Source organism: Piliocolobus tephrosceles, chromosome 12 (genome assembly GCF_002776525.5).
Source record: "Piliocolobus tephrosceles isolate RC106 chromosome 12, ASM277652v3, whole genome shotgun sequence".
Classification (NCBI taxonomy): Eukaryota; Metazoa; Chordata; class Mammalia; order Primates; family Cercopithecidae; genus Piliocolobus; species Piliocolobus tephrosceles.
Genome location: NC_045445.1, coordinates 19,470,687 through 19,497,271, shown reverse-complemented (window position 1 = coordinate 19,497,271; position 26,585 = coordinate 19,470,687). Strand labels below are relative to the sequence as shown.

At 41.1% G+C, this 26,585-nt stretch overlaps 1 protein-coding gene across 6 annotated transcripts in view; it reads right to left on the bottom strand.

The window, feature by feature from the left end:
- Window positions 1-15,609: 15,609 nt before the first annotated feature.
- MOSPD1 (motile sperm domain containing 1) overlaps window positions 15,610-26,585 on the bottom strand; it is a 27,525-nt gene continuing 16,549 nt past the window's right edge. The window contains exons 2-6 of one of the 6 annotated variants that reach the window (XM_023198843.1): window positions 25,885-26,139; window positions 25,696-25,771; window positions 23,422-23,639; window positions 17,837-17,998; window positions 15,610-17,162 (exon numbers count right to left, since the gene is read on the bottom strand). In XM_023198843.1, coding sequence (XP_023054611.1) covers window positions 17,131-17,162; window positions 17,837-17,998; window positions 23,422-23,639; window positions 25,696-25,771; window positions 25,885-26,038 — 642 coding nt within the window. In that variant the 5' untranslated portion in view covers window positions 26,039-26,139 and the 3' untranslated portion in view covers window positions 15,610-17,130. Of the gene's footprint in view, window positions 17,163-17,836; window positions 17,999-18,079; window positions 18,275-19,474; window positions 19,582-23,421; window positions 23,640-25,695; window positions 25,772-25,884; window positions 26,140-26,585 lie in introns of those variants that run through there. The other 5 variants (XM_023198845.2, XM_023198847.2, XM_023198844.1 and 2 more) reach the window with 5 other exon arrangements.

Below are 26,585 nucleotides of genomic sequence, written 5' to 3'. Positions count from 1 at the left end.
TTAATACTTCAAATTGTGTTTCCTAAGAACAAAGACAATCTGTTATATAAACACAGTAGAATTATCAAATTCAGGAAATATAGCATTATTACAGTGTACTAACATATAATCTGCCGTTCATATTCAATTTTTTTTTTTTTTTTTTTTTTTTTGAGACAGAGTCTCGCTCTGTCGCCCAGGCTGGAGTGCAGTGGCCGGATCTCAGCTCACTGCAAGCTCCGCCTCCTGAGTTTACGCCATTCTCCTGCCTCAGCCTCCCGAGTAGCTGGGACTACAGGCGCCCACCAACTCGCCCGGCTAGTTTTTTGTATTTTTTAGTAGAGACGGGGTTTCACCGTATTAGCCAGGATGGTCTCGATCTCCTGACCTCATGATCCGCCCGTCTCGGCCTCCCAAAGTGCTGGGATTACAGGCTTGAGCCACCGCACCCGGCCTCAAATTTTAATTGTCCCAATAATGTCCTGCATAGCTTTTTTTTCATCCATGATCCAGTCTAGGATCACACATTGTATTTAGTTTTTATGTCTCTTAATCTCTTAAGCCTTCTTAAATCTGGAACAGTCCTCAACCTTTCTTTGTCTTTTGTGACATCAACACTTTGGAAGAGTACAGGCCAATTATTTTGTAGAATGTCCCTCAACTTGGGTTTGCCTGATGTGTCCTCATGATGAGAGCTAGGTTACACATTTTTGGTAGTGGTGAAACATAAAAAGGCATGCGATGGTTGGTGATGTTAACCTTGATTCCTTGGTTAAGATGATGTCCACCAGATTTTTCCACTGTAAAGATACTATTTTGTTTTTATGCTTAATAACTAACATATGGGGAGATACTTTGAGACTATGTAAATATCATGTTTCTCATAAAAATTTCACTCACTAGTTTAAGGATTTGTTGATGACTCTTGCCTGAATCAGCTATTGCTTTGGTGGTTGCCAAATAGTAATTTTTCAAAATAAGACACATGCACTGATTAAATGAATCACCTGTCTGTCGTATAGAAGGGATACCTCCTTTGCTAGGATGACAGCCTCTGGTTAGTTGCAAGAGTAGAAGAGTCTAGGCAGAGACAAGCTGTCAGCCTGGCTCTGAAGCACATGATACAGTATAGCTGGGTATATTAGTCCATTCTTATGCTGCTAATAAAGACATACATACCTGAGACTGGGCAATTTATAAAGGAAAGAGGTTTAATTGACTCACAGTTCAGCATGGCTGGGGAGGCATCAGGACACTTACCATTATGGCAGAAGGGGAAGCAAACACGCCCTTCTTCACATGGTGGCAGGAAGAAGAAGAACGAGCGAGAGGGGGAAAAACCCCTTATGAAACCATCAGCTCTCATGAGAACTCACTCACTAGCACGAAAACAGCAGCATGGGGGTAATTACCTCCCACCAGATCCCTCCCACAACACGTGGAGGATTATGGGAACTACAATTCAAGATGAAATATGTTGGGGAGACACAGCCAAACCATATCACAGCGGTATTCAATCTTTTGGCTTCCCTGGGCTGCACTGGAAGAATTGTCTTATGCCACACATATAATACACTAACACTAATGATATCTCATAATGTTTTAAGAAAGTTTGCTAATTTGTGTTGGGCCACAAAGCTGTCCTAGACCACATGTGGCCTGTGGGCCACAGGTTGGACAAGCTTGCAGTATAGTTCCTGGAAATCTTAAATGAGGCCGGTTCTCCTGCAAGCCCCTGGGCTTTATCAGGGCCCAGAATGGGCCCTCTGGATTTCCCAAGATAGTCTCTATACTGAGAGCTAGCAGCAGAAGCTGTTTACTCAATAGTTCCCATGCCTGTGGGTCTCATGCCTGCCTGCTCTTGCTCTTTTCTTTTCTTTTTTTTTTTTTTTTTTTTGAGACGGAGTCTCGCTCTGTCGCCCAGGCTGGAGTGCAGTGGCCGGATCTCAGCTCACTGCAAGCTCTGCCTCCCAGGTTCACGCCATTCTCCTGCCTCAGCCTCTCGAGTAGCTGGGACTACATTGCCCACCACCTCGCTCGGCTAGTTTTTTGTATTTTTTAGTAGAGATGGGGTTTCATCATGTTAGCCAGGATGGTCTCGATCTCCTGACCTCGTGATCCGCCCTTCTCGGCCTCCCAAAGTGCTGGGATTACAGGCTTGAGCCACCGCGCCCGCTCTTTTCCATCAAACTTGAGAACAGAAAGGGTAAAGGAGGGCAACCTTGGCTTCCACCTTGACTTATTTGAAAAATGTGCAATGGTTGGGCACGGTGGCCCACGCCTGTAATCTCAGCACTTTGGGAGGCTGAGGCGGGTGGATCATGTGAGGTCAGGAGTTCGAGACCAGCCTGACCAATATGGTGCAACCTCGTCTCTACTAAAAATACAAAATTAGCTGGGCGTGGTGTGGCAGTCGCCTGTAGTCCCAGCTACTAGGGAGGCTGAGACAGGAGAAATGCTTGAATCTGGGAGGCAGAGGTTGCATTGAGCTGAGATCAGCCTGGGCAACAGAGTGAGACTCTGTTTCAAAAAAAAGAAAAAAGTGCAATGAAATTCAGAATTCCATGCAAGCTCTTCTGCCATTCTGGAGACCCACATTTTGAGGCTCTTATATCAAGGCATTGTTTATTATGTGGATTCAAGTACAGAAAAGGAAGGGGCATCTGACCACCTGGAGAACGAGGTTGCACCATATTGGTCAGGCTGGTCTCGAACTCCTGACCTCACATGATCAATGCAACCTCTGCCTCCCAGATTCAAGCATTTCTCCTGTCTCAGCCTCCCTAGTAGCTGGGACTACAGGTGACTGCCACACCACGCCCAGCTAATTTTGTATTTTTAGTAGAGACGAGGTTGCACCATATTGGTCAGGCTGGTCTCGAACTCCTGACCTCACATGATCATGTGTCTGTTTCGGAACTCTACTGGTTTCCTGGGACTGCCGTGACACAGTGCCACAAACTGGGGGGCTTACAACACAGAAATCTATTCTCTCACAAGTCCAGAAGCTAGGAGTATGAAATCAAGGTGTTGGCAGGGCCGTACTCCTTCTGAAGCTTGCTTCTTCCAGTTTCTGATAGCCCCAAGCATTCCTTGACTTGTGGCTGCACAACTCCACTCTCTGACTCCATCTTTACATGGCCGCCTCCTCTGTGTGTCTGTGTGTGTCTTCACATGGCATTCTCCTTTCTCTATGTCTGTGTGCAGATTTACCTGTTGTAAGGACACAAGTCATATCAGGCTAGGGCTGACCCTTATGATCTTATCTTAACTGGATTACATCTGCAAAAACCCTATTTACAAATATGGTCAAATTCACAGGTACTGGAGGTTAGGACTTCAACATTACATTTGCAGGAACGTGGTTCATTTCATAACGGGACCTTATCTGAAATCCAACCCACTTGAGAACACAAAGTGGAGTGCTATTCTCTGTAATGCATAGCCCGGCATAGCATAACTCTCTTTGTTTCTCCTGCTCACTCTGGTTTTGGTTGGCTTGACAACATGTAAGGAAGGAAAATGAGACAGGCAGAACATGTTCAGCCCCCTTGAAATAGACTTAGGACATAATTTTCAAGTGATCACAAGCTATTCATGTAACCATTACATAGAGGACAATAATAGAGAACAAGCACAGTCTGCAGAGCTCTCGCCCCTGCATTCCCTCATATAATTCTAATAATTACTTTATGATATAAATATATCTGTCGCCATTTGGCAGATGGAGAGCATGAGATCCAGAGAGGTGAAGTGATTCCCGCAGGTCACACAGCTACAAACAATCCATGTGGGGCAGGATCAGGTCTGTGATGCACAGAGCCTAGGCCCATGGTAGGCATTCAGTAAATGTTTGTTGGCTGAATGAGTGAATCTGGGACTCCAGCTCTAGTCTTCATTTCCTGATCCATTACTCTTTCCACTGGACCTCACAAATGACTACAGACTGAGGTATGGTCCCAAGACAGTGATTAGGTATAGATGTAATAGGGTCAATTTCAGATTCTCATGCTAGATTTGATAACCTTCTGAATTCTGTGGCAATAAGCATGTCAGTCTGTAATTGCTTCTTGTTCCTACTTCACATCTGCAAAACAGATCAAGAAGTGATTTTGTCAAGATACTTAAACCATTGGCTTCTAATTTTACTTGAGCTGCATAACTGGTGTCTAAAATTATGTTTGCACTAAAGGCAGGACTTAGCACATGAGTTTTGAAGTAAAGAATTCAGCATGTTGGCCTGGCACGGTGGCTCATGCCTATAATCCCAGTACTTTGGGAGGCTGAGGTGGGTGGATCACATGAGGTCAGGAGTTTAAGACCAGCCTGGTCAACATGGTGAAACCCCATCTCTACTAAATAATACAAAAAATTAGCTGGGCATGGTGGTGGGTGCCTGTAATCCCAGCTACTTGGGAGGCTGAGGCAAGAGAATCACTTGAACCTGGGAGGCAGAGGTTGCAGTGAGCCAAGATCGCGCCATTGCACTCCAGACTGGGCAACAGAGCGAGACTCCCTCTCAAAAAAAAAAAAAAAAGAATTCAACATGTTACCCTCATATCATTAAAATGGAATGTTGGCATTCCCTTATGTTCATGTCAGGTCCCCATCAGCATTACTGAGACAGCCAGGAAAAGTCCATTTAGCCTAGCCAATGAGGAGTCATGAACAAGTTCTTGTGTGCCCAACCCTAGGCTAGGTACTGGGGGAGAAAGAAGGGAGGGAAGCTCCATGAAGGAGCTTACAATCTAGTGAGCGATGTGCCATTCACATAGGAAACAATGAGCAGAGAAAGGAGACAGCTAATATCTGCTGAGCGCCTGTTAGGTGCCAGGCACCTTACGAACTCTGTAAAGCAGGTTTTGCCCCCATTTAACAGGTAAGCAAACTGAGGAGCAAAAACATTTAGACAACTTGCCCAAGATCACATAACTAGTAAGTGGTAGAACTGGGATTTGAACCTAGGCTCCTCTAACTCAAACTAAGAGAATACTGTGAGATGACTTATCGTCAAGTGCTAGGTTGCATGGGCCAGAGAATATGGAATGGAATAAATGTAGGAAGGCCAAGATGGGGCCTCTGGGAGATAGGGTGTGTCAGGAATGGGGCAGCCTGCAGCAGATGCTCCCATCCCAAATCCCTTTATGACCTGTGCCCATTACAACCACCTGTTCCCACCGAAGGGCGCAGGCTCTGTTCATCTCCTCTTCTGGTGTAGTTGGGGAGGCTGGGAGGGAAAGCTGGTTCAGATTTCTACATTCAACTCAAACAGCTCCCCTCTCTGAGGCTAGCTTTCAAGTGCCTGATGTCCTGGCCAGTTTCTCTGTGTGTCTCAACCCCAAAAACACAGCTCCTCCTGAGCTGAGAGAAGCCCCTCTGCTTTGTGTGGTGGCCTGGTGCTTCTCATCTCAGAACCACAAGACCCCACACCCTCCTAGCCTGCCCCTCCTTCCTTCCTACCCTTATGCTTCTATTCACATCGAAGGGATGAAAGGAATTTAACATGTTTCTGCTTTTATTCCATGGCAGTAAGAAGAGCTGGCTTAGCTGACTATAGAAGCTTCCCAGTCTGCTCAAGCCATTACTAGTGGAATAGCTCCATCGGAAACATCAGATCCATAGATAAAATAAAAGAAGGGCACATATGTTCTCTGACTTTTTTTTTTCTCCCAGTGGAGAAACTAAGATGGAAAAGTTTGTTTCTAAGTCTGTAGTTCTAGTTCTCAAGAGTCATATGTATATGGGGTAGGGGTGGGATGGGCTTCTCTTGAAAGAAAAATTGGATAAAGGAAGGATTCTGTAGGGCCCTTAAAAGAAATGCAAGATTGGCCAGGCATGGTGGCTCACCCTTGTAATCCCAGCACTTTGGGAGGCTGAGGTGGGTGGATCACCTGAGGTTGAGACCAGCCTGACCAACATAGTAAAACCCCATCTCTACTAAAAATACAAAATTAGCTGGGTGTGGTGGCGCATGCCTATAATCCTAGCTACTTGGGAGGCCGAGGTGGGAGAATCACTTAAACCCGGGAGGCGGAGGTTGCGGTGAGCTGAGATGGCACCCTTGGACTCCAGCCTGGCAATAAGAGTGAAACTCCATCTAAAAAAACAAAAAAGAAAGAAATGCAGGATTGGGCTTGAAGGTTTACCTTTTTTAGATTCACAGGAAGTCGCCCTTCACCCAGTCTCCCCCAATGATTCCATCTCACATAATTATAGTACAATATAAAGGCCAGAAAATTTGACGTAGGTACAATGTGTGTGGGGGAGTTCTATGCCATTTTTGTTTGGTTGGTTTTTGTTTTGCACTAACTGTTCTTCTGTATGCCATTTTATTCCATGTATGTATTCGTGGCACCACCATTGCACTCAAGATGCAAAACACTTCCATCACCACAAAGATCTCTCCCATGTACCCATTTATAATCACACCCCTCTCCCCCACCATCCCAAACCTCTGGTAACCATTGATTTGTTCTCTCTCTCTACGATTTTGTACTTTAAAAGGTACCGTTTCTTTAATAAAATAGATTGGCACCTCTAGTTTTCACAGAATCTCAGGCTTGAAGAAATGGCTTCTCCAGCCCAGACTTGTGTCCCATACCCAAATTCCCTCCACAATATCCCTGGCAAGTGTCCATCCAGACCCTACCATGTGCAAACCAGAACCTCCTATGGGATTTTAGGAGTATTGAAGAATTTGATATAAACATTTAGAGCAAGGACATTGTTTCCTTCCATAAACCCATTCCATAATTAGTGAAATTCTTACTTTTAGATTAACTACTACAAAATGCCTTCTCACGTGCTGGTTTCCCCATCACATACTGTTCTGTCCCAAACAAGTATCTACTTTTTTCTGTTCTTTTTACCTAACAAGAGGGATGAGGTTCAGGAAGCCTGGAAGGCTCACAGAAAATTCCAGAAATCCCCTCCTAATTACAGAATAAATAGCCTGGCCTCTAGCAGTAGGCACCCTTCAAATAAATGTGGTTCATGTGTGGAGTTTCATTCTGGACTGATTATGAATGTGTTATCTAAATGGTATCTATACTTATTGATCCATGAGATCATTTGAACTGGACCCCAACTCCCCAGGACTCTTTTGTGGTTAGGAGAGCTATACTGGACACTCTATGGTCCATTGCAACATCAGAAAGTACTGTCAACAAATATAAAGCCAATCCCTCAAGGTGGATCCCAAGTGACTAAATTTTTAATGGAATCAAGTAGCCATCTGCTGACTAGAGGTCAGAAAACCCACACTTCTATTTAACTTCGGGACTTTCAGAGCTCCCCTGAAGCAACCAATCAGAGCTCACCTGTAGCAACCAGTCAGGGCTCATCTGTATCAACTAATCAGATCTCAGCTGTGTTGACAAATGAGAACTAATCAAATTTGAATCCTTCCTTTGCATAAAAGGAACCTGATTGAGAACCTGAACAGGAAGTTTTGCTATAAAACCTGGACCTTCCCTTTATTAGAAGGCTGTGTTTCCTCTCCACCCTCTGCCCCCCGCCAGTTTATTCACTGGAATAAAGTCTCTTCTTCCAAATTCCTTATGTCAGAACTTTTGTTCACAGTAATGACTCAAAGTCGTGTTAAGACTGCAAGAGGCTACCAGAAGTGAAGCCATGGTGATGCCACAGGTAGGATCAATTTGGATCCCCCACCCCCTCTCCCCTGGCCTCTTGACATCTTTTCACTTTGCACAAACTTCACTTGCTCTTCACTTCAGGAAGATCACCGTGGTCTCCTCAGCTGCGTAGCAGCCCATACACAAAGCCAGGCTCAGATCCATTAGGATGTGGTGCTCTTTAGAAGAAGTGACTTCAGGCTGGGCGCTGTGGCTCACACCTGTAATCCCAGCACTTTGGGAGGCCGAGGCAGGCGGATCACCTGAGGTCAGAAGTTGGAGACCAGGCTTGGTGGCAGGCACCTGTAAACCCAGCTACTTGGGAGGCTGAGGCAGGAGAATCACTTGAACCCAGAAGGCAGAAGTTGCAGTGAGCCAAGATCGTGCCATTGCATTCCAGCCTGGGTGACAAGACAGAGACTCCATCTCAAAAACAAAAAAAAAAGTGACTTCAAACTAATGACTCCTTTCACAGCCAGCCCCAGAGGCAGCAATCAGGGCAGGCATCTGCCTTTGATCCAGGAGACACTGCAGTTCAGGAAACAAGGCCCCCCGTTCTCTACTTTTTGAGTAGAGACCCCTGCTTTCCAGAATACTCCTCACTTCCCCTTAGGTGAGGAGAAGATGAGCAGTGAGGCAGGGAAGGAGAGGATGAAGCTGGCTCTGTGCCCCACTCCAAGGGCCACGGCTCTGGGTCTACATCACAGCCCACAACCAAAGGCAATCATAAGCACAATGAGTGCAGCTTCTTATGTCTCAAGTTTTCCGCCCCACCAAATAACCCATAAGGTGTAATCTGTAATTTCCAAAGAGAAAAGGTATTTTCAACTAACTTAGTAAACGTGACATGTTCTCAGTTGCCTTGGTTTTTGTAAGAGGTCATTTCTGTGGCTACTGTCATGCTGTCTTTTTCTTCAACTTATGGGAAGTGGAAAGAATGAAGGGCTGGCACATGATCTGCATGCTGGTCTTGGCTCTGCATCTTACTCACTGGGAGGCCTTTTTACGGAGGGCAAGTGACTTCAATTTTCAGAGTCTCAGTTTTCTCAGCTGTAAAGGAGGGATAATAACTGCCCTTCCAATCTTACAATGGTGATCATTAAAATAAAATTATGGCTTAGAAAAGTCTTGTGAAGCTTTGGAGGGAAAACACAGTGATTAATACATTATCAAAATACAGTGTTAATAGTACCCTATTTTAAAATGTTCTTCGGGCCGGGCGCGGTGGCTCAAGCCTGTAATCCCAGCACTTTGGGAGGCCGAGACGGGCGGATCACGAGGTCAGGAGATCGAGACCATCCTGGCTAACACGGTGAAACCCCGTCTCTACTAAAAATACAAAAACTAGCCGGGCGAGGTGGCGGGCGCCTGTAGTCCCAGCTACTCCGGAGGCTGAGGCAGGAGAATGGCATAAACCCGGGAGGCAGAGCTTGCAGTGAGCTGAGATCCGGCCACTGCCCTCCAGTCCGGGCGACAGAGCGAGACTCCGCCTCAAAAAAAAAAAAAAAAAAAAAATGTTCTTCGGTGTTTTAGAAAAACATTCTTAGAATAACTCTTAAGAGTCTTACCTGTTTTACCCTATATGTTTTTTGGTTTTGTTTTTGCTTATGTTGACTCTATTAATATTGTTCATTACATTTTTTAGTATGAGGGCAAGGTTGGCCGTGAAATATTAAATTCATTAGAATGTGGGATAGAATGACCCAAATGGTTATTTACATGGCAGGGGAGATAACACTAAGAATTTGATCTCATGTATAAAGACAATTAGCTTTGTTGAGCCAGTAGGTTTACTACTTTTCCATAGTATATTACTGTTTCACAATAGCACATTATGTCCAGGTCATTTGGTTATAAAGTAGAAAGTCAATCATAACCCCATGGCAACCTATCATCAGGCCAGTTTGTAAGCCTCTTCACCTGGTCTTTTTGATTATGAGAGCAGATTGCCCTGAACTGGATCCCTGGAGCTTTGAGCTAAGAACTTCATCAGATTCCTGCTAGAGGCTAATTAATCATCAAATCAGCTCATTGCAAAACCAAGTAGCCATGCTGATCCATTAATGCAAGTCCCCAGAGTCATTAGGGCAGCGAAAGAGAAGGAAATGGCCTAATCTCCTCCCAGGATTAGAAGGGAGAAGTTCCTGAGGTCTAATGAGTTCCTGCTAAACTGGGGGCTGTGCTCCAAGAATTATGCTTTTTCTACCTTTTCCAGTAATATTCCTTTCAAAAAGCTACCCAGAAACAAAAGCGCCTATTGTATTGCCCAGCAGTGCTCAAGCATTTAAGGTTCTCTTCTTGGTGTAAGCAATTCAACACTCATGCAGGGCTACAGGCTAAGGTCACCCAACGGGTTAGAAAGAGAAATAGCAATCAACTACCTGCCCTTTCTGCCTACATGAAGTCAGACTGATCTGACTGATTTTTTTAAATGCCTTTACCAGTTATGTGGGACTATAGCAAATCTTCTCTTTGTTCTGGAAGAGCATGTGGTTTGCAATTTGGTTTCTACTTGGGTTAACAGTCACTGACAACAGAGAATAACTTTGATAATTGCTCTAGGTTTTTTCTGATTGCTCTGAAATATTTAGCTGTCCAACATGACACCATAATAACTGGCTGAAACGTGAAAAGCCTTCTAGTGGAGTAAGTAGCATGCAAGTAGCTTACATGGTAGCAGTTTGGTTTTCTGCTGTTGTTGCTGAGATGACTGGTTGCTTTGGTGTTGTGTATACACATACCATCCTGGTTTCTTTTTTTTCATTGAGTTGCCCTAAAAGTAAGCTCCTTTATTTTATTTATTTATTTTTTTCGAGACGGAGTTTTGCTGTTTTTGCCCAGTCTGGAGTGCAGTGGTGCAATCTCAGCTCACTGCATCCTCCTCCTCCTCATGAGTTCAAGTGATTCTCCTGCCTTGGCCTCCCTAGTAGTTGGGATTACAGGTTTGTGCCACCACGCCCAGCTAATTTTTGTATTTTTAGTACAGACAGGGTTTCACCGGGTTGGTCACGCTGTTCTTGAACTCCTGACCTCAGGTGATCCACCCGCCTCAGCCTCCCAAAGTGCTGGGATTACAGGTGTGAGCCATAGTGCCCGGCCAGTAAACTCCCTTTAAAAAAGCGAACTCTCGTCTGGGCACGGTGGCTCACGCCTGTAATTCCAGCACTTTGGGAGGCCAGTGTGGGCAGATCACAAGGTCAGGAGTTTGAGACCAGACTGGCCAACATAGTGAAACCCTGTCTCTACTAAAAATACAAAAATTAGCTGGGCATGGTGACAGATGTCTGTAATCCCAGGTACTCGGGAGGCTGAGGCAGGAGAATCACTTGAACCCGGGAGATGGAGGCTGCGGTGAGCTGAGATCATGCCATTGCACTCCAGCCTGGGCAACAAGAGCAAAACTCTGCCTCAAAAAAAAAAAAAAAAAAAAAAAAAAAAAAAAAAAAAACGAACTCTCTAACTGGGAGGAAGCATGCTATAAATCATAGACTCTGAAGCCAGACTGACCTAAGTTTATTAGCTGTGGGATCTTGGAAAAGCCAAATAACATCTCTGCACTGTAGTTATCTCATTTTATAAATCTGACATGATGATATCTGCCTTGTGGTCTTGTTGCAAGATTGTTAGGAGGCTGTTTAGAGCCTACTCTGTGCCAGGCAGTCAGTACTTCCTAACTTTCAATACACAGACAAAGCACCTGGGGAATCTCGTTAAACCGCACACCCTGGTTCAGTCAGTCATGGGTGGAGCCTGAGGCTCTCCGTGGCCAGTAAGCTCCCAGGTGAGCCCATGCTGCTTGGTCATGGACCACACATGGAATAGCAAGGGTCTCAATATCATTTGCAAAGTGCCTAACACAGTTAATGCTCAATACTAATGCCTGTTTACCCCGGAATAATTCAATCACTCATTTTAAAGTGGGTGAGAAGCCCCTTTTCCACAGAAGTAATATCAGTCTGCCAATAGCTATGTACCCATATCCTTTACAAAATCCATCTTGGCCCCACAGGTGGCTCACACCTGTAATCCCAGCACTTTGGGAGGCAGAGGCGGGTGGATCACTTGAGGTCAGGAATTCGAGACCAGCCTGGCCAATATGGTGAAACCCCATCTCTACTAAAAATGCAAAAATTAGCTGGGCATGGTGGCACTAGCCTGTAATCCCAGCTACTCATGAGGCTGAGACAGGATAATCGCTTGAACCCAGGAGGCAGAGGTTGCAGTGAGCCGAGATCATGCCACTGCACTTCAGCCTGGGCAACAGAGTGAGACTCTGTCTCAAAAAAACAAAACAAACAAACAAACCAAAAAAACCACCAAAATTCCATCTCATCACGATTGGCCATGGTTGGTAGTTTCTGAAGGCAGGTGATAAGTACACAGGCAGAGTTCATTTATATTATTCTCTTGACTTTCGTAAATATTCAAAAATTTCCATAAGAAAAATTTTAAGGTAAGAAAGAAAACCCCAACAGAGGACTTTTAGGGCAGTGAAACTACTCCATATGATGCTTTACTGGTGGGTGCATGTCATTAAACATTTGTCCAAACCCATAGAATATATCACACCAACAATGAACCCTAATGTAAACTGTGGGCTTTGAGTGATCATGATGTGTCAATGTAGGTTCATTGATTGTAACAAATGTACCAGTCTGATGAGGAATGTTGCTAGTGGGAGAGGCTGTGCACGTGGCGGAGGGAGGAGGGGAGTATATGTGAACTCTGTACTTTCTGAACAATTTTGCTGTGAACCCAAAACTGCTCTCAAAAATAAAGTCTACTAAAAAAAAACACACACACAAAGAAACAAAAAACATCTGCTCCCTAGCAGCCTGAGAACAGCAGAAGATACAGGTTATCTAGTACAGTGATTAGCTGCAAAAACAGGTTTATTAGGAGAGAGGGCGCTTTTGTTTAATAAATTGCATGCCTGGCTGGGTATGATGGCTGACACCTGTAATCCCAGCACTTTGAGAGGCCGAGGTGGGAGGATTGCTTGAACCTAGGAATTCGAGAGCAGCCTAGAAAACAAAGTGAGACAAAAAGAAATAAAAAAAAAAATTAGCCAGGCGTGGTGGTGTGTGCCTGTAATCCCAGCTACTTGGGAGGCTGAGGTGGGAGGATCACTTGAGACTGGGAGGTTGAGGCTGAAGTGAGCCATGATCACAATACTGCACTGCAGCCCAGGCAACAGAGCAAGGCTCTGTCTCAGACGAAAAAAAAGAAAGAAAGAAAGAAGGAGAGAGAGAAGGAAAGAAGAAGAAAAAAAGAAAGAAGGAGAGAGAGAGAAGGAAAGAAGAAAAAAAGAAAGAAGAGAAAGAAGAAAGAAAGAGAGAAGGAAAGAAGAAAAAAGAAAGAAGAGAAAAGAAAAAAAGAAAGAAGAAAGAGAAAGAAAAGAAAGAAAGAAAGAAAGAAAGAAAGAAAGAAAGAAAGAAAGAAAGAAAGAAAAAGAAAATCCATTCCTAACTGTACCTCCTGTGACTTATGATTGTGCAAAAGTAATTTACTGTGGGATTTCATCTGTGTGTATGCACGCGTGCCTGTGCCACATATGCATTCTGCTTTCTATCCCAGAGGTTGGCAGTTTTCTTAACATAATCACACCTCACACTTCGTTTCGTCAAGACAGATTTCGCATTGTTTTTCTCTACCCTGGTGGACTAAAAAAATCTGTCTGCATTCCTATGAAATCATGTCATTTATTCTTTTCTCTTTATCGAATCAAGCCTTTCCCCCACCTACCTGGATCACATTCTGAACTGTCTAGCTTGTGTGTTTGTTAAGTCAGTGATTCACAAAGCAATCATCCAGCTCATTGGCAAACGTATTTAGTAAGCTGGACATTCCTCACCATCATCTTCCTTGAACTGACCCAGTTTCTATTAGGCGCTGAAGCTAACATAGCCCATGGTAAGTGTCACTTTAATTTGTTGACTATATTGATTAACTAAGTGACGGGCAAATCATAGGAAAACTAAATGAACGAAATAAACAGCCAGCTTGAGTTTAGTCCATTTGCATTTTTGTTCTCTCGGTCATATAAAGCCTCTCCAAACCAGTGTCAATTTATTCCTCCTTTTTCTGCCCATGGCTTGCTTACAGGGTCTTTGATGTGGTAACTGGACAGGACTCTCTTAACATCCTGTAGCTGGGTCAACTCTTTGTTATTCTGTTTGGTATTTAATCCCGGAGACTAATGTTCTGCTCTGGTATGTTGTTGATCACTTCCAGATTATAGGTGTAGCAAATACTTTCCTAATGAAATAATCACTAACTTGACATTCCACTTCTAGGATAATGCAGCTAGGCTGGCTGGGCCCCTCCATTTGAATCTTCTAAGATAGCTCTGTGGTCCCAGTTCCTCCCACCCCCCAACTTCCTTTAGGTCTAAATTGTTCCTTTTAGGCACGCTTTCTCTAAATGGCAGGGTTTTAGGTACCACTTGAAATCTTCAATCTCTTTCATAATAGTCAAGTTTTGAAACCTTAGCGTCTACTTCCGTGTGCGTGTGGAAACCCTGTAGATATCACCTCTGCAGCTGCTATAGTCCTTCAACTTATTCGTTCAGTGAATGAAAATACCTGGGAGACACTCGTTTCCAGAATCTTTTCTAGAAACCTAAAGCTTCGCATGCCGACTTTGTACAGCTCCTTTCGAAATGAACTCGGGTGGCAGAACTGTGCTGGACTAACGATTTCATGGTGGCAGAAACACCTGCAGTGACGGATAATTGCAACTATTGCCATGTCTCTTGCTGTGTTTCCTGTTTGCTGGCTGCCTTCAGGATGAATCATGTTTTCACGATGACAATTACTTCTTTACCTCTTCTCTGATTAAATTTTGTGATACCTGTGGCCCCTTGGCTAGCTTAGTTCTTTCCTCATGAGCCTGTGTTCATCCCCATGAGTCACGGCAGTAAAGTTTTCTTCACAGCAGACAGGAAATAATGGAACACACAAGTCTCATCTCCCTAGACGTTATTTCAAAACAAATCTCACCTCGTGGTACATCCTTGCCTCTTCTTGTGAATCCAGCTCCTCTCTGTATGTGAATTAAACTCAACCTTCCAGAGCCAGCTCAAGCCCCAGGTCTCTGACTACTCATGTAACTATTATTGTTTCTACAGAAAAAAAAAAAAAAGAATATATAGGTTGAGCGCCCCAGTCCAAAACTCCAAAGTCTGAAATGCTCCAAACTAAAACTTCCGGAGTGCTGACATGATGCCCCAAGTGGAAAATTCCACACCTGACCTCATGTGATGGGTCACAGTCAAAAGGCAGGTACGTAACAGTTTATTCAATGTCCCCAAGGGAAAAATAAAATTACCTGCGTATATATGAAACAAATTTCATGTTTACAGATGGGGTCCTATCCCCAAGATAGCTCATTATGTATATGCAGATATCCCCAAATCTGAAAAACTTCCCAAATCTGAAACACCTCTGGTCCCAAGCATTTTGGATGAGGGATACATTTTGGATAAGGGATACTCAACTTGTATATGTTTTGCATAAAGAAACAAAGTAGCCTGGCCAACATGGCAAAACCTTGCCTCTACCAAAAATACAAAAATTAGCCAGGCATGGTGGTGCAAATCTGTAATCCCAGCTACTCAGGAGGCTGAGGCTGCAGTGAGCCGAGATTGCGCCACTGAACTCCAGCCTGGGTGACAGAGACCCCGTCTCCAACACTCAAACATACACACACACGTATATTTAAACTAATAAAAGGGGTCACTTGTAAGGGGCTGGGTGCACCGAGAGGGTGAGGAGTGATTTTTCACTGTATTTTCATTTTTGAAGTATATGATTGTTACCTATTCAAGAAGTTAAATTACAAAGTGACTTAACTCTCTTGGTAAATAAAGCTGTTATATTTCACTGTTTCTACTTTTCCTATGTCAGTCACAGAAATACGAGACAACTTTAGAAAACAGGAGAGCTAAAACCTTAAGTTCCTCAAAGATAAGTCAAATAAAATGTTTAAATCAATGTGAAGCTCAAGTCTCCATTTCTGTTTATTTTTTAAAGTAATTTCTGTTCTTTACATTACAATGTGTTATACACACATACATACACGTATGTGCACTTGCGCACACGTGCACACACAGGACTTGAGATGGATAAATAAGAATAGCCTCCACATATAATTTTTACAAAGTTCAAAGTAGATTACATTTATGTGCTTTTCATTCATTACACAATATACAGACATGATCCGTTTAATGACTCAGGCTCCTCACACGGTTAAACAGTGAGGATTTCCTATGGAAGACTAGACATAGTTTTTAGAAGCGGAGACTATTTTCTGCAAAAACCAACCTCAGGCATACATTTGTGTTTGTAGCAGTGCATAAGTTCATTCTGTAAAAAGATCTGAAAGATGATTTTCAAGAGACTCTTAATGCATTGTGCTTTCAGGTAAAAATCCTTAGACAAAAGATCAGTTACTATGACAATAACAGTTAAAACTGCATATATGTGTTAGAGATCAAAAGAGGCTATAAAGAAATGTAAATAGTTGTGCTTAGGGGATTTTTTTTTTTGGCAAAGTTGTCTTAATAATAAATAAAAACTTAAAAAAAAGTCTCAGTGACTGATATAAAATACACACAGCTATGAAGAGTTTCCTACACTTGGCTTAGAGTTTAAAGGTGAAAAATCATCTCCACATAAATCACCTGGTATCTGGTAATCCCAGTCTGGGCAAGTCAGGCGGGGAAGGGGCTTGGAAGAAAAGATAAAGTGATTTTTCCTTCCTTTTAACGCAAAGCATTAACCAGAGGTAAAGCCAGGGTGAACCAACTAATTAAACAGATGCCTACCTTCCTTTAGAACTCTCAGACCAAAGAGAGAGGTCACCCTACTTCCATTAGGTTTTTTAAAAAAACCCCTATGATTCTTGGTGTCTGGACCACAACCCATTCTGTAATTCACAAGATTAATATGTCCTGTCTTCTGTGAGACCCTAGGATAAGCATGATCCCTTAGTACTTTATGCTTTGTTTGCCCTCTACACATTAATGGTAAAACACTTATTTTTAGAAACACCATGGCAACCGCTTATAATGATAGAGGGCAAGGTATAATTAACATAATAACGCTGATGTTTGTAGCTAGGGAATAAATGTCATTTTAGTTTTAGGACGGTCAGTTTGCTCTTTTAGTCCTGTAACTTCGAAGCATACATGACCCCTAGCAATCAAAGTGAATTAGAAAAAAAGGTGAGCAAATAACAAATGTTTTAAAGTCTCTCGCACAACAGGTATAGGTATAAAAAGAATTTCTTCAAATAATTTCCTAGGTGTCACTCAGAAGCATCCTTGCTGTCTGTAAAATAATGTTCTGCAGTCCTTCAAATTAAATTATAATTTAAAATATATATTATACATTTGCAATTACTTGAAATCATTCAATAGTTTGTAGCATGTTAATGGAGTGAAATAGAGATAAAAGGCAGTCCACATTCATATTTTCAAGACAGATTTACTTCAGAAGTCAACTGAAATCCTTGCTCATGTTCTAAGTATGGCCATTGTGATAAGACCTGAAAGAAGAAAAATGGAGAACAGTTAAAGATACGCATCTAACAGAGTATTTCATTCAATAAGCAATTGCTTGGACCTCAGTGAACAAATAAAACATAGCACACAGGCAGGCACTCTACCAAGAACTCAAAGTCAATTTGAATTTTGTTGATATCATAAAGAAGAAATCCAATTTATAGCAATGGGCAGTCACTGGAGAGATCTAATTAAATCACTAATGTCTGGCCAAAGCAAACTATCAAATATACCTCCTACTTTATTCAGTCACATCAGCCATAATAACAGCAGATGTGCCATTTTAAAGCATGGGTAAAGCCAGTCGACTTTGTTGACAGAAGCATCAAGAGTCTACCTGCATCCCAGGGCCCTAGGGCCACAAAGAGACAGAAGCATGGCATTCCTGCTTTGCTTCTTTCTTTTGAAGAGAGAATATATAAAATATAAAATAAGAATAAGAATATGCTCAGTCCTAAATGCTTATATCTTAGGTAAGCTAAAAAGAACTAAATGTGAGCTGAAAAAGTCTTCAAAGGCACCTGACCTCAACATGTTCTTGAAACATTTCTTTACCTGTTCTTCAGGAAAAAAAAAAAAAAAAAAAATCAAACCACCACCACCCATAAACACATAAAACCCTACACATATGTCCCAAATGCATCTTGAAAACCCTTACCTAAGATATAAGCAGCCACTAATTTTTGATTCACACTTAAGTGGAGGTAGAGAGGCACCAGCGATTCCACATCCCCCATTGTAGGCAGCATCAGGGCTGCAATGCACACCACTCCCAGGAAGACAGTTAGTAAACTAGGTCCTGAGGAGACAGCTCTGTTTTCTGTAAAAAGACAAAAATCCCTAAGCTTCCTTCTAAAAACTTGAAGACAAAATTCCTTCACATACACTGGCCGCCACTCACCAGAATTCTGATTTTGTCTAACTTCTCCGATTGTTTCCCCATCGTTTTCATCCGTCAGAGAGTTAACTGCTGGGCTGATGTGGAAGCCCGTGTCTTAACTGGTCTGAATCATTGCAGGATGGAATGCTGACGTGGCATTGTGAGGTAGTGAGTTCTTACTGAAAGGTGGTCACCAACTCCCCCGACCATCCCACCCTAGTCAGTAGAAAGTATTCAAGCATGTATCATCAATGTATGCACATTTTAAAATTATATGCACAAGTTCTGTACTGTTAGGCTTAATATAAAACATACAAATAGATTTTTGGAAGAATGTGCTAAAAATAAATATAAATTGAAGTTCTGATATTTTCTTCCAGTACCCCAGTGGCTTGCCTGTGTATATTCAATTTGAGCCTGCCACACTAGACCTCCACTACCTTTTGGGACTATTTTAAGGAGCTCCCCAGATAGGTTTGATCCTAATAACTGTACATCCTGCTATCAATTTTGAAAATGTTAAGGAACCAAAAGTGTTTCCCTCTGCTCTAACCCATTTATAGCAAAGAAGAAAACAGCAGAAACAGTATCTGGCAAATACGCTAAGTGAAATAAGCCAGTCACAGAAGGACAAATACTGCATGATTCCACTTATACAGGAAATCTAAAATAGTCAAACTCATAGAAGCAGAGAGCAAAATGGTAGTTGCCAGGGGCTGGGGGAGGAGGATAATGCAAATTGCTAATCAATGGGCATAGGTCTCAATTATGTAAACTGAGTGAGTCCTAGAAATCTACTCGACGTTATCCCTACATTTAACCAATATTTTATTGTACACAAACATTCATTAAGAGACTAGATCTCATGTTAAATGTTCCTAAAATAAAATTCTAAAAGATTTTTTAAAAAGGCCGGGCATGGTGGCTCACGCCTGTAATCCCAGCACTTTGGGAGGCCAAGGTAGGTGGATCATGAGGTCAGGGGTTTGAGAACAGCCTGGCCAACATGGTGAAACCCCATCTCTACTAAAAATACAAAAATTAGCCGGGTGTGGTGGCACGCACCTGTAGTCCCAGCTACTCAGGAGGCTGAGGCAGGAGAATCGCTTGAACTCAGGAGGTGGAGGTTGCAGTGAGCCTAAACTGCACCATTGCACTTCAGCCTGGGTGACAGAGCAAGACTCTGTCTCAAAAAAAAAAAAAAAAAAAAAAAATTAAAAATGTTATCACACCTGCTATTCTACAGTTCTGACTCTATTTGTATAGTATACATACCCGTATCTTTAAGAAACCCAATAACAGCATTTTCTGTCATACAGCTTTTCCCACTACCTTTCCTTTCATTAAAAGGAATCGCCAAACGAAATAATGTTGTTCATTCTATTATTAAATGGAATTTTTCTAAATTATTAATACCTTAGCTGTTGTGTGGCGTTAACTGAACTTCATCAGAGCCAGAGAGGTGAAAACAAATTCAAATTTTATAGTAATTATTGCTTGGAATGAAACAATAGCAGAAATACCTAAAAGAAAAACCCCAAGTCTTGTTTCAGTTAATAGAGTACCTTTATAGTTATCTTTGTTGTAAGGATGAATTCTCAAGGAAAACAGTTATTTATGACAAGTACACCATTCACTGCAAACCCACAATAAAGGTCATTTCAAATAATTTTTAGTATTTAGAGAACATGTAGTATTTAGAGAAATTGGAATTTTTAGTATTCCAAAAACATTTGCATAAATGCTTGAAATTTTTCAAAATGGAAAAAGCTTTTTTCCCTCTAGTACTACAGGATCGTTGTAAAATATGTTATAAAGATACAGAAAACGTAAATGTTCCTCCATAATTCCACCCTCCTAGAGCTAACACTGTTAGCAGCTTGGTATGTATCCTTTTAGATTTTACAAATGCCCGTATAAACATGTAGGAGAATCTTTTACATAAATAAGGCCATATTATACATACTGTTATATAACTGTTTTTTTCCCTTACTTAGAAATATATTTGAAGCTCTTTAAATGACAATGTATAAGCATTCATCATTCTATCAGATCCTCGTAAATGTTTGCCTAGCACACTACCTTATGAATATTTATAATTTAATCAATTCCCAATTGATGGACTTTTCAGTTATTTTCAATTTTTTTATTATAAACAATAATTAAGACTATAATTTTCTTAAGCCAGAGGGTACTGACTCAAACATTATAGCATAGACATAGCAGTTCATTAATAATGTAATTAAGACAAACCCACTAAGATTCAGATGTATCTTTTAAAATGGCTTTTTAATAACCTGAGCTCTAGTATTTTATGAAAGTATACTTAAATTTCTGTTGAATGAAAAAAACTCACAAAATATACTTATGCACATAGGCAAGGTCCGGAAAGTAACATGGAACACTTACATAAGCAGATGTGTTAAGTGTGTGAGATTACAGGTACATTTTCTTATGTTATTGCTATATGTGTTTTATACAATAAACTTAAATTTTTCTCATTTTTACTGACTTTCAATATATTTCAAAATCCAAATTTTTCATAATATAGCCATCAACCATTTTCCTGCTAAAAGTGAGTCTCACAATACTGTTGTACCTCTAATACTTTAATAATATGCATTTGTTAAAATATTCTCTAAGCTAAGGACTTGTAAAAGTAATGACATTCCAAAGCCTCCCAAAACAATCTCAATTAATTTTCAACATTTTAGTTCAGAAAAACTTAAAAACCTGAGTTTTCCACATGTTGGAAACTACATATAAATTCCTGTAAATTGAATAGACAGGAGACTAAATCAGTCATCATGATATTCTATTAAAGAAAACTTTACTCAACTTACTTCCAGGTTATTAGGCACATTGGGGTAACTACCCATAAATGGGACATTTGGCCAGGACTGTGAATGGGGCTGTACTGTGGTATCACCCTTCCTCTAAACAGCTGTCATAGCCATGAAAACCTTGTAAGCCAAAACAAAACAAAACAACTCACCATTCCCACAGACCCTTACCAGACCTGAAGTCCAGCCTTCCTAGCTCAGCTCATTTACAAATTCATTATGTAGCTTCTCTGTGCCAGGCCCTGTGTTAGGTACTGAGGATATAATAGTACTAGGAAAAGTGCCTGCCTTCATTGAGCTTCCTTACAGGAATGGATTAGAGAATTTTTTCCCCCAAAACAGAGATCACCATGTGTTATGCCAGCATCACCTATCCTCATTCATCTGCCTACTCCAATTTTACAATTAGAAAAACTCTCTAATATACTTTAGATACCAAGGTTTGTTAGAAAAATGAAATAAGGCCGAGTGCGGGAGCTCAGTCCTGTAATCCCAGTACTTTAGGAGGCTGAGACAGGAGGACTGCTTGAGGCTAGGAGTTCAAGACAAGCCTGGGCAACATAGTGAGACCCTGGGTGTGGTGACGAGCACCTGTAGTCCCAGCTACTCGGGAGGCTGATGCAGGAGGATTACTTGAATCCAGGAGTTGGAGGCTGCAGTGAACTATGATGGCACCACTGCACTCTAGCCTGGGTGACAGAGACAAACTCTTTCTCAAAAAATAAAAAATAAAACAAAATAAGACAATACATACTATAATTATTTAGCCTCTTAGCATGATCTTCACCTGAATTTTAATAAATTTCAAAATAAAAGGAATAAAGTTCTCCTTACATATATTTACTTACACATATACCCTAAACCTTACTCCTTATTATTCCTTACTCCAGATTGGTTATTAAACCAATCTGTTAAATACAAAACTGAACTTCGAAGACTATTTTAAATTACAAGTGTAACTTCAAAAAACAAATACAAATTAAATGGCCTTTCTTATACCAGAGGAAGCATTTTAAAAAGGGAATCTTGCATTTCATAACTACGTTAACTTTACAATATTGATCTGAGAGTGACACTGGACAAAGGTTCTCTTTCAGCTTCAAAAGATGAAAAGCTGGTCCTGTCAGTTGATACTAATTGATCAGAATAAAACAATCCACTATAGGTTGGTGCAAAAGTAATTGCGGTTTTTGCAATTGAAAGTAATGGCAAAAATCACAATTGCTTTTGCACCAACCTAATAGCTACTACCTAGTCACTAGTCCTGGTATTACCAGAAAATCTAGATGGTCCCTAATGGACTAGGAAGAGACTTTTAGCTACAGTAAATCAAAGAGGCACTACTACTTCCTGTTATTGAAATAAACATTCTTTTTTTTTGAGACAGAGTCTCGCTCTGTCACCCAGGCTGGAGCGCAGTGGCCAGATCTCAGCTCACTGCCAGCTCCACCTCCCGGGTTCACGCCATTCTCCTGCCTCAGCCTCCCGAGTAGCTGGGACCACAGGTGCCCACCACCATGCCCGGCTAATTTTTTGTATTTTTAGTACAGACAGGGCTTCACTGTGTTAGCCGGGATGGTCTCGATCTCCTGACCTCATGATCCACCCACCTCGGCCTCCCAAAGTGCTGGGATTACAGGCGTGAGCCACCACACCCGGCCGAAATAAGCATTCTAAGATGAACAAACTGATATGACTGAATGTAACAGCAATTAGATTTTTTTAATCCTTCATAAAATGTTGCAATTTCAAGGACAGCTGCTATCATATTCATGTATCGGTATCACCATCAAAAAGTTTCCAGTTTCCCTGTTTTTCTATGGAAAATTTTATCTTCCTTCTACTACAACAGGTTTAGGAGGAGATGATGAGAAGTTAAGAAGACGGGGTAATGACATCCAAAGAGTTGAATATGAGGGTAGTGTCAATGTTGAAAGAATATATCATAACACTTCTGAATATCTAAGCTGGAAGGAAATGAGGGCTGGAGAGGGATTCAATTAATAGCCCACAGGGGATATTATAATCTACTTAGTTTAATTAACTTCAACTTTAATGAGATTTTTTTTTTCAAAATAATATGAACAGTGCACTAAGCTTGGCCTATTGCCAAACACAATCTCTCTCTTCCTTGGAACTAATTAAATGAGAAAGGATATAGGAAAGTCATGGAAACAGAAGTATAGAACTGCCAAATTTACTAGCTTCATGAAGTATGGTGCCTGCAGTCCTAGATATGTTTATGTTTAAATACAGATATATTTTTATTAAAAGGCTACAGCAACATCTACCCTCTCCTTACAGCATAGTCCAGTGAGGGGTATTCCCTCCTCTCAAAATCCACCTCCAGGCTTCTTGTTCTACTTCAGGTCTCTGATTCTCTAGGTTCAGTTTTAAAGTAGTTGACCATGTTTGAAATGGTAGATGATTTTTCTAGTAATTATTCTTAGCTGCCTGATTATTTTAAAGTTAATAATGTGTAAGACATCAAAAGGGCTTTAAAAACAACCCCAAAACTACCTGGTTGAAACGACTGCTCAAAAAATAAACTTTCAGTTAAATGTTCCTTTATTCTTTTTTCCTCTTCTTCCTTTTGTTGTTCTTTTGCTGATGGGAGAAGAGTAGCAACAACCTCTTTTCTTCCCAAAGCCTTCCTCTGGCTTTGCTCAGAAACTTGAAGACGGAATTTGTCTATTACACCATAGTGACAGGATCGAACATCTCTATGACGAATCACACTGAAAACAGCAAAAATAACAAATGCTGTTTAGATTTCTGGGGGCCGGCCAAACAGAATGCAGTGAGATATTTTAATATACTGACTACAACCAAATACTCAAAAACAGAAATTTGCTAAGATGTTAAAAAAAATCACAGTATAACCCAAAAGAAATGAGTAATTCGGAAATATTAGATGAAAGCACATAATCTAAAACACAGAATAAAAGTCTTAAGCAAAAAAATAACAGGTAAAGAAAATTCCTTTTTGGTCAGGTACAGTGGCTCACACCTGTAATACCAGCACTTTGGGAGGTTGAGGCCAGGATCATTTGAAGCCAGGAGTTTGAGACCAGCCTAAGCAACACAGAGACCCCATCTCTACAAAAAAATTTAAAAATTAACTGGCTTGGTGGTATGCGTGTAGTCCTAGCTACTTGGGAGGCTGAGGTAGGAAGATCCCTTAAGCCCAGGCCCAAGAGGTTGAGGCTGCACTAAGCTATGATCGCTGCCACAGCAAGAGAGCAAGACTGTCTCATTTGAAAAAAAAAAAAAAAAAAAAAAGGAAAGAAAATTATCTTTAGCAATGACTTTTTTTTTTCTGGATATCTCAGTGCAGCAACATTTACTAAATAGAAATATATGCAATTGTTTATTTCCTGCAAACATCTCATAAATTTCCATTTCTACTTACTTATTGTTTAGGCAACAAACCTCACCCTACACTTAAAATTGAATCCCATGCATGCAGGTAGAAACAAGCAATTGAATAAGTAAGTACTCCACTATTACCAGTGCAACAGGAGGCCAATAATACACCTCTGCTTCTCTAAAGAGAAAAGAGTATACAGCACTGTAATTTTATTTTATTTTTTGAGACAGAGTTTCACTTTTGTTGCCCAGGCTGGAGCGCAATGGTGTGGTCTCCGCTCACTGCAACCTCTGTCTCCTGGGTTCAAGCGATTCTCCTGCCTCAGCCTCCCGAGTAGCTGGGATTACAGGCACCTGCCACCATGCTCAGCTATTTTTATTTTTATTTTTATTTTGTATTTTTAGTAGAGACGGGGTTTCACCATGTTGGCCAGGCTGCTCTTGAACTCCTGACCTCAGGTGATCCTCCCACCTCAGCCTCCCAAAGTGCTGGGATTACAGGCGTGAGCCACTGCACCTAGCTAAGCACTGTAATTCTTATGAGTTTTCTGCAATTCCATTTATTTTGTTCTTACCAGGGAACACAAAACAATTAGGTCAAAGGTAACACATTTATTTGGCAAGAGACTACATTTCTTTGTAATAGCTCTTGCTTATTGTGTACTGAATAAAAACTGTTAAAAATGTGCAGAAACATTCTCAAACATACATCATTTTATGGCTTTGAGCTGGTGAAAAAGTATTCAAAAGAAAAGAATTCTGCTTCTCATTCTCACAGAAGATTTAAACAAATACAGTGTACTTGGTAGCTTAAAGTTAAGGGCTGGTCAATGGATCCATCTGGTCACCACTAGGTCTAAAATAAAAATTAAATTTGAACAGCTTGAACCATCATTATCTGACACTCTAAGATGAAATTATCTGGAAGAGCTCAATAATACTTTACAGATTAGTGGTTACACAACTGCTTCCTGTTTATATAGATTAACTTCCAGGCTTTTAGTTGAATCACTTCGGATGAACTTATATTACCATTGTTCTTAGACAGTAGTATTATAGTTTTCCAAATGTCACTATAATAGCAGCATGTTCCAAAGAAAGCTAAATCCCCTATTATAGCTGGAGAAATTTAAAGGAATAAGTCAGAGCTTTACCTTTATACATCCCTGGTATGACTAAAACCACAACAATGAGAAAATGTTCATGGAGATACCAACACATACATGAGCTCCAACATAATGAAATATTATTAAGTATTTGGCCGAATCTCTTCGAAACAATTTTAAAAGACAAATTTTCAGCAAAAATTCAAGATATAATAAATGCCTATGTGAGAACAGCTTCAAGAAAATATCTCTTTTTCTCAAGTTAAAAACAAATATTAACACACTTAAAACTTGTTACCAAGAAGTGATCTTGACTTACATATCCACACAACACTGAGGCTTTACTGCACCTGCAGCATCAACGACAACATACTTATTTGGAGTAGTACACAAAACTGAAAGAAAAAGTCACAATGGCCATTAGTGGGTTTTTTTAAAATTAGTTTCTACAAGTAAAAAATTAGTAGGGAGCAGTTAAAAACCCAGAAAATAGAGCTAGGAGACTCACCTTTGAACTTTAAGGCAAACTCATAGGGATTGTACAGTGTCAACACTTGCTTATGTGTTGACTGATCATCTGCATAAAATATGAGCTCCGTGGGGAACACGAAAACAGGAAGATTTCCTTCCACTAACTCTGGCTGTCTTTTTTGTTGATGCATTGGCACTGAATCCCCCTTGCTGCAGTTTCTGTTTTTACAGTCTCAAATCTATTTTGGACTTTTCTTAGATTCAGTTAAAAACTCCAAAGCATTTTGGCAATCTAGAAATAGAAGAAGAAAGCGAGAAGTGAATGATCCCAATTTTCATTAATCTATAGCCCCTACACAAAAAGCATATTTAGCATGCATTAAAATAGGCCCCCAAATCGGCCGGGTGCAGTAGCTCTTGCCTGTAATCCCAGCACTTTGGGAGGTCAAGGCAGGCAGATCACTTGAGGTCAGGAGTTCCAGACCAGCCTGGCTAACGTGGTGAAACGCTGTCTCTACTAAAAATACAAAATACAAAAATACAAAATCGAAAATACAAAAATTAGCCGGGTGTGTGGTGACACACCTGCAGTCTCAGCTACTCAGGAAGCTGAGGCAGGAGAATCGCTTGAACCTGGGAGGTAAAGGTTGCAGTGAGTCGAGATCACACTGCAGCACTCCAGCCTGAGCTACAGAGGGAGACTCCGACTCAAAAAAAAAAAAAAAGTCCCCAAATCAC